The sequence below is a fragment of the Platichthys flesus genome, chromosome 10 (genome assembly GCF_949316205.1).
Source record: "Platichthys flesus chromosome 10, fPlaFle2.1, whole genome shotgun sequence".
Lineage (NCBI taxonomy): Eukaryota > Metazoa > Chordata > Actinopteri > Pleuronectiformes > Pleuronectidae > Platichthys > Platichthys flesus.
The window spans coordinates 15,085,225-15,097,748 of NC_084954.1; the positions used below are offsets into that span (position 1 = coordinate 15,085,225).

At 42.6% G+C, this 12,524-nt stretch overlaps 3 protein-coding genes across 3 annotated transcripts; all 3 read left to right on the top strand.

Annotated features, from left to right (window-relative positions):
• The first annotated feature begins 2,286 nt into the window (after positions 1 to 2,286).
• On the top strand, positions 2,287 to 5,894 carry LOC133962450 (leucine-rich repeat-containing protein 74A). The gene is made up of 13 exons (XM_062398060.1): positions 2,287 to 2,395; positions 2,633 to 2,808; positions 2,882 to 2,989; positions 3,091 to 3,184; positions 3,385 to 3,434; positions 3,529 to 3,610; positions 3,720 to 3,805; positions 3,889 to 4,083; positions 4,177 to 4,272; positions 4,387 to 4,530; positions 4,661 to 4,765; positions 5,046 to 5,131; positions 5,285 to 5,894. The coding sequence occupies exons 1-13, from the start codon at positions 2,287 to 2,289 to the stop codon at positions 5,892 to 5,894; spliced, it is 1,941 nt and encodes a 646-aa protein (XP_062254044.1).
• Positions 5,895 to 6,851: 957 nt separating this feature from the next.
• olfm4.1 (olfactomedin 4, tandem duplicate 1) lies at positions 6,852 to 8,754 on the top strand. The gene is made up of 5 exons (XM_062397809.1): positions 6,852 to 6,909; positions 7,015 to 7,188; positions 7,283 to 7,495; positions 7,572 to 7,719; positions 7,799 to 8,754. The coding sequence occupies exons 1-5, from the start codon at positions 6,856 to 6,858 to the stop codon at positions 8,629 to 8,631; spliced, it is 1,422 nt and encodes a 473-aa protein (XP_062253793.1). The 5' UTR covers positions 6,852 to 6,855; the 3' UTR covers positions 8,632 to 8,754.
• Positions 8,755 to 10,590: 1,836 nt separating this feature from the next.
• On the top strand, positions 10,591 to 12,518 carry olfm4.2 (olfactomedin 4, tandem duplicate 2). The gene is made up of 5 exons (XM_062396532.1): positions 10,591 to 10,687; positions 10,775 to 10,942; positions 11,029 to 11,241; positions 11,378 to 11,519; positions 11,601 to 12,518. The coding sequence occupies exons 1-5, from the start codon at positions 10,628 to 10,630 to the stop codon at positions 12,392 to 12,394; spliced, it is 1,377 nt and encodes a 458-aa protein (XP_062252516.1). The 5' UTR covers positions 10,591 to 10,627; the 3' UTR covers positions 12,395 to 12,518.
• Positions 12,519 to 12,524: the final 6 nt, after the last annotated feature.

Sequence of the window (12,524 nt, forward strand, 5' to 3'; positions counted from 1 at the left end):
GCGCCCCGAGGCTGTTCGAGCAGTGAGATCACAGGGGCACGAGCCAAATGTCACCGGTGTGGTTTCCTCGCGGTGGTGCTGGTCGTTGGGCTGACCAGTAAAACTACACCGATCACTTGAAGAGAACTTCCATCAACAGCAGGGACGTGCACAGACCTATTGGGATGCAGGGGCTGCAGTGAGGAGAAAGGGCCCTTCTCATAATTATTTATAAAAGAAAATGTTTTTTAAACAAAAGTTTAACACCCTCACACTCTCACACAATCGTTAACAGTTCACACACAGACAATGGTCTTCTTTAGTATTCACACCAGCAGGCAACAACAAAGGAAGCTATGCTACAATGTGCATGTTTTTTATAGGGGAGAGCGGGGTAATGTGGGACATTCTTTACATTTGCTCCCCTCTAGGCGAGCTAAAATGATATATCAGTAAAATTTACACATTTCCCATTAATTCAAGATGTTTTCTAGCAATGGAAATGATCAGAATGTCGTCAGGATAAAGGGCAGTGAAAATATGATTGTTTTTAAAAAAGTGGTCTTGTGGTAAAGTGGTCAACTAACTTTTTCCACTTTAAAACTACCATAACAACACATGTTGTAATAGTTAAAATCCGACAGCTAGATTGACAACCACTGATATCGGACTAGTAACTGAATCATGGGGATTGGTCAATTTATGATTATTTTGATTCATGTGATCTCTTGTACACCGTAGCTTACCTGCACATTGTCTCTCTGTCCAATAGGCAGGGACAGGGATATTGTTTTTCTCTGCGTATTAAAATGCCAGTTCACGGCACTTAACTGGAGCAAGGCCATGGAACTGGTCAGCTATAATGTAATATAACACTAAAATATGTTTAAGACTAAACTCAACTTGTGCTTCATGGTGGGATAAAGTGAGACAGTGTCTTCTATTATATTTTAAAAATAACACACACACATGGGCGACAAGGACTCAGACAGTGTCTCACTTTACCTCACAGCATTTGTCTCACTTTACCCCACAGCCACCGTTTTAGATAAAACAACATCTCTTAGCAATTCAGGCTAATCTTCAGCTAGCATCAATCACATGGTTTTATATGTTGGAAGTTCACCAACATGTATGATGTAAGTTTTTCTACCTGATTCAATTTGCTTTGACACAACAGTTGATTAAGTTCAAAGCAAGAAATTTACTTTTACATGCAAAAAAAAAACATTTTTGTGAAAAAACATACTTTCCACAGCACCAGCACCGACTTCTCCTTCATGGCAAGGGGGGATGGGAGGGGCTTTAAAACATAATGGTCAAATGACCACAAATGTGTTCCGTTGCCTAGATACAGGGGTGTCTCACATTACCCGATGTCCCACATTACCCCGCTCTCCGCTACGAGGCTACTAAAGTTTCTATATTATTTTAAAAATAACACACACACACGGGCGACAAGGACTGAGTTTCAGTTTACCAACCATTCTCTCGTTTCGTTTTTGAGGGAGAGTTGTCTGTAACACGTTTTGATACAGATCTATCAGCAAACAACAAACTAGAAGAATGAATCGTTATAAGATGAGGAGCCTATAATCAAAATGATGCAGTTACTCACTAAAGGCTAAAACATTGTTTGGTCATGTACTGGTCCATTTCGAGATTTTGGTCTATTATGGTTCCCTGTCAAAAGGTTGATGGTGTTTGTTTTACCCTCTTGTCTGTCTGCAGCAGTAGATTTCCCCTCAATTCACCAAACAAGCTAATCTGCATATTCCAGCACAACATTTCACTATGCAAGTCATTAACTGTGGAAGTTCTGTGGACCACAGAACCACAGACTTTTTTTTTATCCTATTCACCTGCAGTGCCAAATGATGAATGTATTCAAATTGGCGTCAATTTCTATGTATCACATCCACAATCTCCTAAGCTGTATTGTCATCAGTTAATACAATCAGTCAGATGACAGTTGATGTTGATTTTGGACATAAGGTCCAGGCCCATGTGGTTGTGTTGGTTTTATACTCCAAACCACATCAATTCCCTTTGTGAGCTGCTACGGCCCAGGAGGTAGAGTGGATCGTCCACTAATCAGAATGCCCATGCTTCACTGAGTCATTCATTAATAATGTCGCTATGCCACATTACCTTGGGGGTCGAATTACCTGCTGGACACAACACGCTTATTTCATTTCACAGCACAAGCCCATACGGAAGAAACAGGGAAATAGCCCCGCTGTGTTCCTCTTGAGTCAGGGAAATGGTTTCTCACAGTGTACTTTTGAGCTGTGACGGCTGAATGCGATGTCAACATTATCTTTCGAGTCCCTCTGCTTAAGAGATGATGATTGTCCATCTCCAGATCAGCCCAGAGGAGAGGAGGACGAGTCTGACTCCGACTTGGAGTCTGATGGTAAGTAGCTACATAAAAATCCAATTCTAGGATACATTTTGTTTGTCTTTAGATACTGCTCTTATTGTAATGCTTTAAAGCCATATACATGTAAAATACTGTAAATTCCTAATGGTCAAGGAAAAACGTAATATTGCACAGTAACATGAATTGTTGCTGTATTATATATTGTCACTGCTACTAAGGCAACAGCCCATAGAGAGACAATCATTTTTTTTTGTGGTAACTTATTTCCAGAAATTGAGGAGAGCAACAAGGAGACATCTGTAGCTGAAGTGTACCTGCAGGCCTGCAAGCTCGTTGGTGTGGTGCCGGTCTCCTACTTCTTACGAAACCTTGACTCTTCCACCATGACCCTCACCTACCATGGGCTGGGACCTCTGGGAAGCAAGGCAATTGCTATTGCTTTGGTGGTAAGTTTAAAATGTCAATTATTTTTAATGAGCTAGACTCTGTTGTTTCTGATAAGCAGCTCTTCTTATTTAGACCGACATGCACATCAACACTCTGGAACTGGCAAACAATCACATCCAAGCTGAAGGAGCCAAATACATTGTGGAAATGCTGAGGGCCAATTTCACCATCCAGCATCTGGTATCTATGCAGTACTGCAGAGCCACAAGTAGAGGGCACAAGAGCTTTTCAAGATACTTTGACTTCGACGGTATCCTCACCAGCCTCTGTTTATCGTTCAGGATTTGTCCAACAACTCTCTGAAGTCTGCAGGAGCCGAGCATGTGGCTAAAATGTTGCTGGACAATATTTCACTAAAATCTATGAAGCTTTCAGGTAATGAGCACATTAACATCATTTAGGGGGGGGGGGGGGGGGTACTTGGGAGTGATACAATGAGTTTCACAGACCCCCTCAGCTGAAGTGTCCATAACAATGATAAGATAATAACAAGAACCACAATACTAATAATTATTATTGTTTTATGTTTATGCATATTTTTCTAAATAATTAAACAAATACAATTTCCCCAACAGGTAATACATTTACTGATGATGATGCTAAATACTTTGCAGATTCTTTCTCGGTAAGTTAGTAAAGCACTTCTAAAAAGCCTCTGTTGGTTTATTTGATTATTTTGTAAAATAACCATGTTGAAAATATATTTTGGAAACATTTAGATTAATTCCAGAATTAAGGAACTCGACCTGAGCCATAATGCATTTTGTGGAAAAGGAGGTGAACATCTAGGACAGATGTTAGGTACAGTAAAATTCACTAATCCTAATGGCTTTATAGATAAGATCCATTGCAGTGAATATGTAGATATATCTATATGTTTGCCCTCTGATTTTAACATTAATTTATACAGCAAACAATGAAGGTCTGGAGGTGCTGGACCTCAGCTGGAATCATCTGAGAATGAAAGGAGCTGTAGCTTTATCTGCAGGACTCAAAGTACGGCACTATAATAAATTAATGTCATCACTGACTTCATGTGCAACATTTGATCACATTTACTGTACATGATCCATATGCAGGTAAATATGATGTTAAAACACCTTGACTTATCATGGAATGGTTTTGGAAATGAAGGCGCCCTGGCCATGGGAGAGGCCCTAAAATTCAACAGCACCCTGGTTCACCTCAACCTTGGCAACAACCGGCTCACCAACGAGGGCGTCGGCATGCTGTGCAGAGGCCTGGAGTTCAATGACACACTCCGAGTCCTGCTGGTGGGTGGACAAAGTTTCATAAAGCCAACACACATCCTCAGTACGGCTGCAGGCACATTGTAAATTTATGCTTTAATACTTAAACTCCTGCAGCTGGCGTACAACTCTATAACGGTAGAGGGAGCACTGGCCTTGGTTAATGTGGTGAAGAACACACCTAGAACTGCCCTGGAGGAGATAAACCTGAGTGTGAGTGGCTGTTTTTCATTTGATCACAAACACATCAAACTAGCTGTGAGTTTTGTATCAATATTAATCAAATATTGCATTTTTTTTTACCTTTTTGCTTTTTTTACAGAGCAGAACGTGCTGGTGAATGAGAGCTTTGTGCATCTGTTGGAGGTGACGTGTCAGGAGCATCCGGGTCTGGATGTACAGTATGGAGGGGTGGGGGGGTTCATCGCCAAGAAGCCGCCGAAACGGGTCGATCCAATGAAGATCATCCAGGTCTGTGTAGTCACAGAGTGTGTGTATGTTTTGAATTGTAATCTCCCATCTGTGTGTAAGCTTTTTACGCACACAATTTTTTTTTTAATTATAATTTGACTGCTTGATAATTTGCTCTGTTTTTCAAAAGGATTATCTGGACCAACGCAAACTGCGTCTGTGGGATTTCTTCAGGAAAATAGACAAAGACGGCACCATGCGTGTCCCTGTCACCGACTTCAGGAAGGCCGTGCAGGTGTGAACCAATAATTGTTGATTTACTGAGCAGCGATACGAGTCACTGAAATATACATTAAGAAGGGCACTGGTGGATTTCATTGACAGAATACCATGATAGTGTCCTCTAAAATCATCCATGAGGTGTCATCTAATCCTTTTCGCATCTGTGTCCTGATGCTGATCATGACTGGCACAGAGCACAGAACAAATCAATAAAATCCTATAGTTAGTTACAAGTAATTCACTGATGCTGTGCATGAAAAAGTAGAAACTCCTTCACTTTTTTTTTGTGACAGCAATCAAGCATACCTCTGGATCGATACCAGATTGAGGAGCTGATTCAGAGACTTGATCGTGACAGGACAGGGATGGTGGACTACAGGTGAGCACATACAGTGTGCTACTGTTTGATTATTCTGGAAATCATCCAGATCCAAAACATGGTGTTGTAAAGGAGTGGTGTTTGTTAATGGCACAGAGGGGCTGTAGTAAATGGGTTTCAGTGCTGTAAAGATGATCTGATGTGTCTGTGCAGGGGATTGGCAGATACCAGGAAACAGATGATGAGGGATCACCGCCGCCAGCTGAGGAAGGTTGAGTCCCGGCAGAAGAAAGAAAAGCAGAAAAGCGACCGCATCCTCAAGACCTTCCAGAAGGCTGTGGAGGCGGTGACGCCCCATGGCTCCATAGTCATGTCTCCAGGTGCTGCCAAGGAGGACTCAGGGGGCCCGCAGCACTTCTCTGCCACCCCCCTCAGCTCCTGGCACCACATTGTCATGTCTAACAGCAGTCGCTACTCTGTCACCCACCTGAGCAACGAGCATGTCCACCTGCCCAGGCTAGGGGGCAGTCCGTCATTCCGTCCAACCACTTCTCTGGCGATGCGCTCCTACTCCCAGCCCAACCTGCTGGATGACTCCCCACGCTTCACCCCAGGCAAGTCCATCTCAGCTCAGGGGATACGCTCTGATCCAGAGATGAGCCGCAGCAAGCTGAGCCCCACCGCCAACCCCCTGACCAGATCCAGGCCGGCTCTCAACGCCAAGAAGCCAGAGGGTAAAGCTAAAACCAAGAAAGTGAGGAAGAAGAAAACGAAGAAGCAAGAGGAGAAGGGCTCAACGAATCCTAATCAAAATGTGAAGTGACTGTCAATGAAAGGTTCGGATTGTTTCTATGTGTCACCCAAGGATTGTGTTCCTCACATTAAAGACATATTATTTTATATTTATCGTGTCTTTAACTTGAATGGCTCTCAGTAGAGCACATACTTCTGCAAAGGCCCAACAGTCCCCTTAAGAAACCACATTTAAATTCACTACATCTGGATTTTATCTGGACCTGTCCCACATTACACACACTCATAAATATTAGTCCCCTGATTTTTCCATCAAGCTCCAAGATGATGTCTCTGGGAAACAAGTGGAAATGTAAAAAAAAAAGAAATCAACATTGCAATAATAAAGAAAGTTGATTAAAAATGTCCTGCATCCTTCTACCTTATTTCAATAGAATTGGTTCTGAATTTTTTGTGTTATCCTGCTAATAGACCAATGAAGATGTAACAGTTATGAAGATGACTCTTTAAAATTGAACTTTAATTTGAAATAATGTGACAAAAAAGTTTCAAAGTTCTATCTCACAGTGTTGAAGAAAGTGAACCAAAAATGATTTGAACGCCATTTAACCCTAACCCTCACTAAAATATATTGGATTCCTTCCGTGTAATGAGTCCAGTAGGTTTAGCGTAATGCTGCTAAATAACAAATCAACAAAAGGCCAAATGCAGATTAAAACATAAGAAAAAGACAGATTGACAAATACAGCATCCGTCCATTCATACTGCAGGTTATTTCCTAGTCAACATTTCATTCTGTTTCCTGCTGAATAAGTTGGGCTATCTGAGGATCATCACATTTTATAACACTTGGACACCAGAGTATTTAATTTCTGTTTGCTGTAGATAACATGAAGCGTCACATATCTCGACCTGTGTCTTGTGGCTAATGATGCTGTGAACGAGCACAGCTGCTGCACCCGGCCAGACATCGACACTGTCTATATAAACCCAGAAGATTCAGCTGTCTCCATCAAGAGCCCTGCACCACAATGATCGGCACTCTTTGTATATTTTCGCTTCTGAGCTCCACAGCGGCCTGGGGGGTATGTATGGCAAGACTTAGATTGACTGAGGCATCTTTGTTCTTTATATGTATCTATATCTAAAGCGTTAAGCTGATTTAATGTTCCTGTAACTTTTCTTTTCAGCCTGTTGGGCGATGGAGGGAAGGGCGAGTGAGAAATGTGACAGGAGGTGGAAGCGGGGACAGATGTACCTGTGATGCCTTCCTGCCCAGTTCAATCTTCCCCATCAGAGACCTGGTGGTGGTAGAGCAGACAGCTGTGGAGATCTCCCACAAAGTGGAACTGGAGATGGGCAAGGTACTCACGTATATACTGGAAGCATTTACAGCAAAACGAATTAGTGACAGACCAAAACATATAGTGTCTAAAGTTATATTTTTCCTGATTTCAGCTGGAAGACTATGAGACCAAGTTGACTGCATATGCAGTAAGAATAATCCAGCTGACAGTGAAGGTTGAGAAGATGGAGAAGAACCCAGACGGCTACAATGACGCAGCCATGGAGGAGGTGAAGGTGGAGATCAAACAAGTGGAGGCTTTAGTTAAAGAGCTGCAGCTTTCCATCGCGAGCTCCACCCTCATCTTCAAGTCTCTGCACGTGCAGGTAAGTACGGCGGATGGTCGCCACAGCTGTCAACAGCCATGGTGCTGACAAACCGAGGCCATGTTATGCGTTTTAGATCACAGCCATGGTGGAGACCCTGGACAGGATGGAGAAGACCTACGACAAGAACGCGGTTCTGGTGACCCGCCGGGAATACATCAAGGTGCAGCTGGAACTGGAGGAGTGCGAGAGACGCCACCAGGAGCTCTTCAACCCCAACATTGGTGAGTTCATTCACACTAACAGAAATGTCTTGAGGGCCCTCCCAAGACTCATTTGATTCATTTTCTGTTCTCTTTGTAGGTTCCTGTGCCCACAGCGGCATCATCAGGGTCAGCAAGCCCATTGTGAGCCAGCTGAACGCCCATCTAAGCTCTGGCTACAAATTCGGAGGCTGGGGGAAGGATTCCAAGCCTGTTCCCGACAGAGAGTCTATGTACTGGTACTCTGGCTACACTAGTGGCTCCATTGTTGACATCAGGTTTTACACCAACTACAAGAATCTAATTTTAAGAAACAACTTCCAGCATCACAATTTACAGAGCGGCTGGACGGGCACAGGGAACAATTACATCATCCGTGACAACACCTTGTATTATCAGATTAACAGTCCATTCGGGGTGGCCAAACTGAATTTCACCACCATGAAATATGAGTCAAGGGTGATTGCTAAAGCCAGCACCAGATTCTCCTACACCGACATGCCCAACCAAAACTTTGACTTTGCTGCCGACGAGACCGGCCTGTGGGTGACCTACGCCACGGAGGAGTCCAGCGGGCGCATGGTCATCGCTAAGATAAACGAGCCCTCTTTTGGGGTTGAGGAGGAATGGCAGACTAGCGTCTACAAACCAGGGGTGAGCAACGCCTTTATGGTGTGTGGGGTTCTGTATGCGGTCAGGACTGTAGATATCAAGACAGAAGAAATCTTTTATAAGTACGACACCCGCACCAAACAGGAGAGTCACATTAGTGTCCTGTTTGAGAAGTTCCAGGATAAGTTCTCTAACTTGGACTTCAACCCTGCAGACCAGAGGCTCTACATGTACAACGACGGCTACTACGTCAGCTATCACCTGTGGTTTAACCACACAACTACAGCCACTGCTCAGCCTCAATTGGTCCTCACCTCCTGAGCAATATCAGTGATTTACTGAACCTATGAATGAATTAATGATTCTATCTCTGTGTTTCTCTTTCTCTTGTTTTTCTCCTTTATCCTTCTTCTTAAATGATAATAAGTGAATAAATCATCTGAAGCATCATATAAGTGTCAGTTGTGTTTTGTGCAAATGCTCATGAATAGAATGTATTACTTGATAATGACTGAAAATGACAGTATCAATACTTCTATCAAGAAAATAAGATACAATAACATTGAAGTTAATTGACCCCAAACTGGGGACATTCCCTACTTACAGTGGCAGTTAGGTCAGAAAGAGGTAGACAAGATAATAGAAATATAAAAGGCAATAGGAATAACAAATAAAAAAAATAAATACAGAATATGTTCATAATAAACACTTTCACTATAGAAATAGTGTTTGTATATAAAATATAAAAAAAAAAAATTTCATGTAGAAAATATTTAATTAGTTAAAAGACAGTAGACATGTGGAGTTCTATTGATTTTCTATATAGTTGACTGATGAAATTGACCCATACATATATTCAATAAAGAAGGGCTTATAAATATTTGCTCCGACTGTTCAGTTGATGAAGTCGGAGCGTAAACGTCAAACACTATGTTTTGCTGCAATAAACATTCAAAAAGTTTGACATAAAATTACAGCATCTGAACTACAGGGCTATTAATGATTAGCTTACTGTTGTTAAACATGATAACTTACATTAATTGTCATTGTTATGCAGATGATACACAGTTGTATCTCAGCTCAAGGCCTTGTTCCACCAGTATTTCCCATAGTACGTCCTGCCAGGATGAAATGAAAAGGCAGATGACTCAAAATCAGAGATGGTTCTAATTCCAAAAACCCTGGCCCCAGTTCAAACAGTATTGACAATCTCTTCTGTCTCTCTTGTCTTTAAAGCTGCCTGCTTTAATTCTGAGATGTCATTTGATGCTCAAGTGAACAAAGTGCTGCATCCTGTGCAAACATACAGACGTTTCTGACACTGTAAGACGTAGCAGACTCACTGTCAGGGTTTTGCTGTGCATTTACTGCATTACTTCTATCAGTATATCTGTTCTATGCTTATAATAATATAAAATCTTAAAAACCGTCATTTTGAGTACAGATTTGGCTTTTTACATTAATAAAATGCATAATGTTAACATCAAAAAGTTTTGCAGTATTACACGATTAACGTGTTTATAACTGTCACATTTTTAAAGACACCACCCAAGTCACATGTTTAAGATTTTGCATTAACCATATGGAGGAGGATATAACAAAAGTAATTGGATTCCTCTATTCAAAAAGTGAGTCCTTAGTTAATGCTTATACAGTTAGTAAATTAAATATGAATAAACCACTTTGTTTTGAAGAAATTAAATTAAACTATGATATAATGGCTCTTAGCCTCAGGCCACACTAACTGGGCCTGGATTTATTCATCAAGATCCCTTATTTAATACAGGGAAAATGGTGAAAATGTAAAAAGATATTGCCCTATCACGCAAAGTTAAAGAAATAAACAAAATATTTCTGGATTCGCCACTGATCTGGATCCGCACCAACATTGTATGGGTTCTTTCATGACCCATGCAACATGCTTCCAGCAAGATTTGTGGTAATCTGTCCAGCAGTTTTTGTGTAATCATTTTAACAATTCAACAAATAAACCAACCAACCAACGGACAGGTGTGAAAACATCCATGAGGTAGGTCATCACAGTCAGCTAACAGGCCATAAACTTGCTGGAGTTTAAAACACATGGCATTTTTCTCATCCACTACCCGTGTCCTGATCAGATCTTATCAAGAGATTATCGTGACCAAACAAAGTTAATGCCTGTGACGGCCAAACGTTGTGAATGAACATGTGTGCCTGTGACGAGCTCAGACAATAACTATGGGAAGAGAGAAGGTGTCTGTGATGACCTGATAAGAGCTGCCTTTAAAAACCCTCTGATCAAGCATCTGAGGAGACACTTGAGATAGACGGAGACATGATGCTGCCAATTCTGCTGCTAGTCCTTCCAGTCCTCAGTCCTGCTTTAGCCTGGATTGTAAGGGAATAACTTTCTTTGACCCAATCATGCAAATTCAATACAATCCCATTTAAACTTACATTTTCCTTTTTGATCATTTCACAGCCAGTGGAGGACTGGGAGTCTGGCAATGTGACCGCATCAGTGGGTGACTCAGGTCAGTGCGTTTGTCTCGTGTATTTGCCCGACACCACCTTCCCTGCCGACCGGGTGCAACACATGCAACAAGTCAGCAAAGATCTGATCCTGGAAGTGGAACTCCAAATGGACAAGGTGCTCGGGGCTGACTGACGGCCTGATGGTATAAAAACATGTGCTCTGGTATAATCGTCATGATGTTGACTTGTGTTTTCACTTAGATGGTGAGCTATCAAGGAAAACTGGAGATCTACCTGAAAGAACTGACGGAGCTGACAGTCCGAGTGGCCATGCTGCAGAGCAGTGCCGACAACTACATCAAACTGGACTTTGAGCTGCTCAGGATCGAGCTCCGAGAGTTTGACGCTCTGGTGTCGCAGCTCAGAGACTCCCTCAACTCCTCCTCGCCTCTATTCGACAGCCTGTACACTGAGGTGGGAAAGTCACATTTGAATCTGTGGCGAGAATGTGGTGTTGGCCCTGGGAATCACAATGGTCTTTTCATGGAGTTAAAATTCAGTTTAGCCAAATCTTTATAGATTTCTGTTTAATGAATGTGTTTATTTCCAGATTCATAACATGACGCTCATTGTAAACCAACTGGAGAGCTACGACAAGAACAACCTGAACGTGATCCGCTTCGAGTTCGCCAAGCTGCAGAAGAAGCTGGAGGAGTGCCAGAAGGAGCAGGACTCCTTCAAGCCAGATATTGGTGAGGCAGCTTTGTCAGAAGACAGTCGACAAAACATGTAGATCCTCAGTCATTTTGAACCTTTACCTCCTTTTTTTTCAGGCAACTGCAACCACACAGGAATCATGAGCATCAGCAAACCCATGGTGGTTCAAGTGAACGCTCATTTGAATGGAGGCTACCAATATGGGGGCTGGGGTAAAGACTCCAAACCTGTCCGAGGCTACGAGTCAATGTACTTCTACGGTGCATACAGCACCCCCCATGTGTACGACTTCTATTTGTACGCCGACTATGAGAAGCTGATTCTGAGGTCTGAATTCAAACGCCATCACCTACCAGACGGCTGGGAAGGTACCGGTAACAATTACATTGTTCACGGGAACACCATATACTACCAGCACAACACGCCTTTCGGTATGACCAAGCTGAATCTGACCAGCTCCAAATACGACTCCCGAGTGATCCCAGCTGCCAGTCAGAGGTTCTCGTACAGATATGCAGATAACCAGAACCTAGACTTTGCAGCGGATGAAAATGGCTTGTGGGTAATGTATGCCTCAGAGGAGAGCATGGGTAAGATTGTCCTCGCCAAGCTAGATGAGAAATCGTTCGGCATTGCGGACGAGTGGAACACCGTTGCGTTCAAGGAGCTGGCTGGCAACGCTTTCATGGCGTGTGGAGTCATGTACGCCACCAGGTCGGTTGATCTGAACACAGAGGAGATCTTTTATGCGTTCGACACCAAGACCAGGGAGGAGAAGCAGCTCAACATCCGCTTCCAGAAGTTTCAGGAGAAATACACCAACCTGGACTACAACCCTACTGAGCAGAAGCTCTACATGTACAACAACGGCTACTACGTGTCCTACAATGTGAAGTTTAACAGAGAATGATTCCTCAGCTTTATGATCTAACGTATTGTGATTGGTACGACTGATCTGTGTTCGCTCTCTTTGTCCCTGATGCCCTGTGACGCTCTATGAAGCAATATACTCTTTACTTCTGAATAAAATTAAGCTGAAG

What these genes read in the sequence shown, in the direction of transcription:
- LOC133962450 (XM_062398060.1), top strand. Translation starts at nt 2,287, where the DNA reads ATGTCAACATTATCTTTCGAGTCCCTCTGCTTAAGAGATGATGATTGT. An exon ending in CTCCGACTTGGAGTCTGATG is followed by an intron (nt 2,396 to 2,632) that starts GTAAGTAGCTAC and finishes ACTTATTTCCAG; the next exon opens with AAATTGAGGAGAGCAACAAG. An exon ending in ACATCTAGGACAGATGTTAG is followed by an intron (nt 3,611 to 3,719) that starts GTACAGTAAAAT and finishes TAATTTATACAG; the next exon opens with CAAACAATGAAGGTCTGGAG.
- olfm4.1 (XM_062397809.1), top strand. Translation starts at nt 6,856, where the DNA reads ATGATCGGCACTCTTTGTATATTTTCGCTTCTGAGCTCCACAGCGGCC. An exon ending in GCTCCACAGCGGCCTGGGGG is followed by an intron (nt 6,910 to 7,014) that starts GTATGTATGGCA and finishes TTTTCTTTTCAG; the next exon opens with CCTGTTGGGCGATGGAGGGA. An exon ending in TCAAGTCTCTGCACGTGCAG is followed by an intron (nt 7,496 to 7,571) that starts GTAAGTACGGCG and finishes TATGCGTTTTAG; the next exon opens with ATCACAGCCATGGTGGAGAC.
- olfm4.2 (XM_062396532.1), top strand. Translation starts at nt 10,628, where the DNA reads ATGATGCTGCCAATTCTGCTGCTAGTCCTTCCAGTCCTCAGTCCTGCT. An exon ending in TGGAACTCCAAATGGACAAG is followed by an intron (nt 10,943 to 11,028) that starts GTGCTCGGGGCT and finishes GTTTTCACTTAG; the next exon opens with ATGGTGAGCTATCAAGGAAA. An exon ending in CTCCTTCAAGCCAGATATTG is followed by an intron (nt 11,520 to 11,600) that starts GTGAGGCAGCTT and finishes CTTTTTTTTCAG; the next exon opens with GCAACTGCAACCACACAGGA.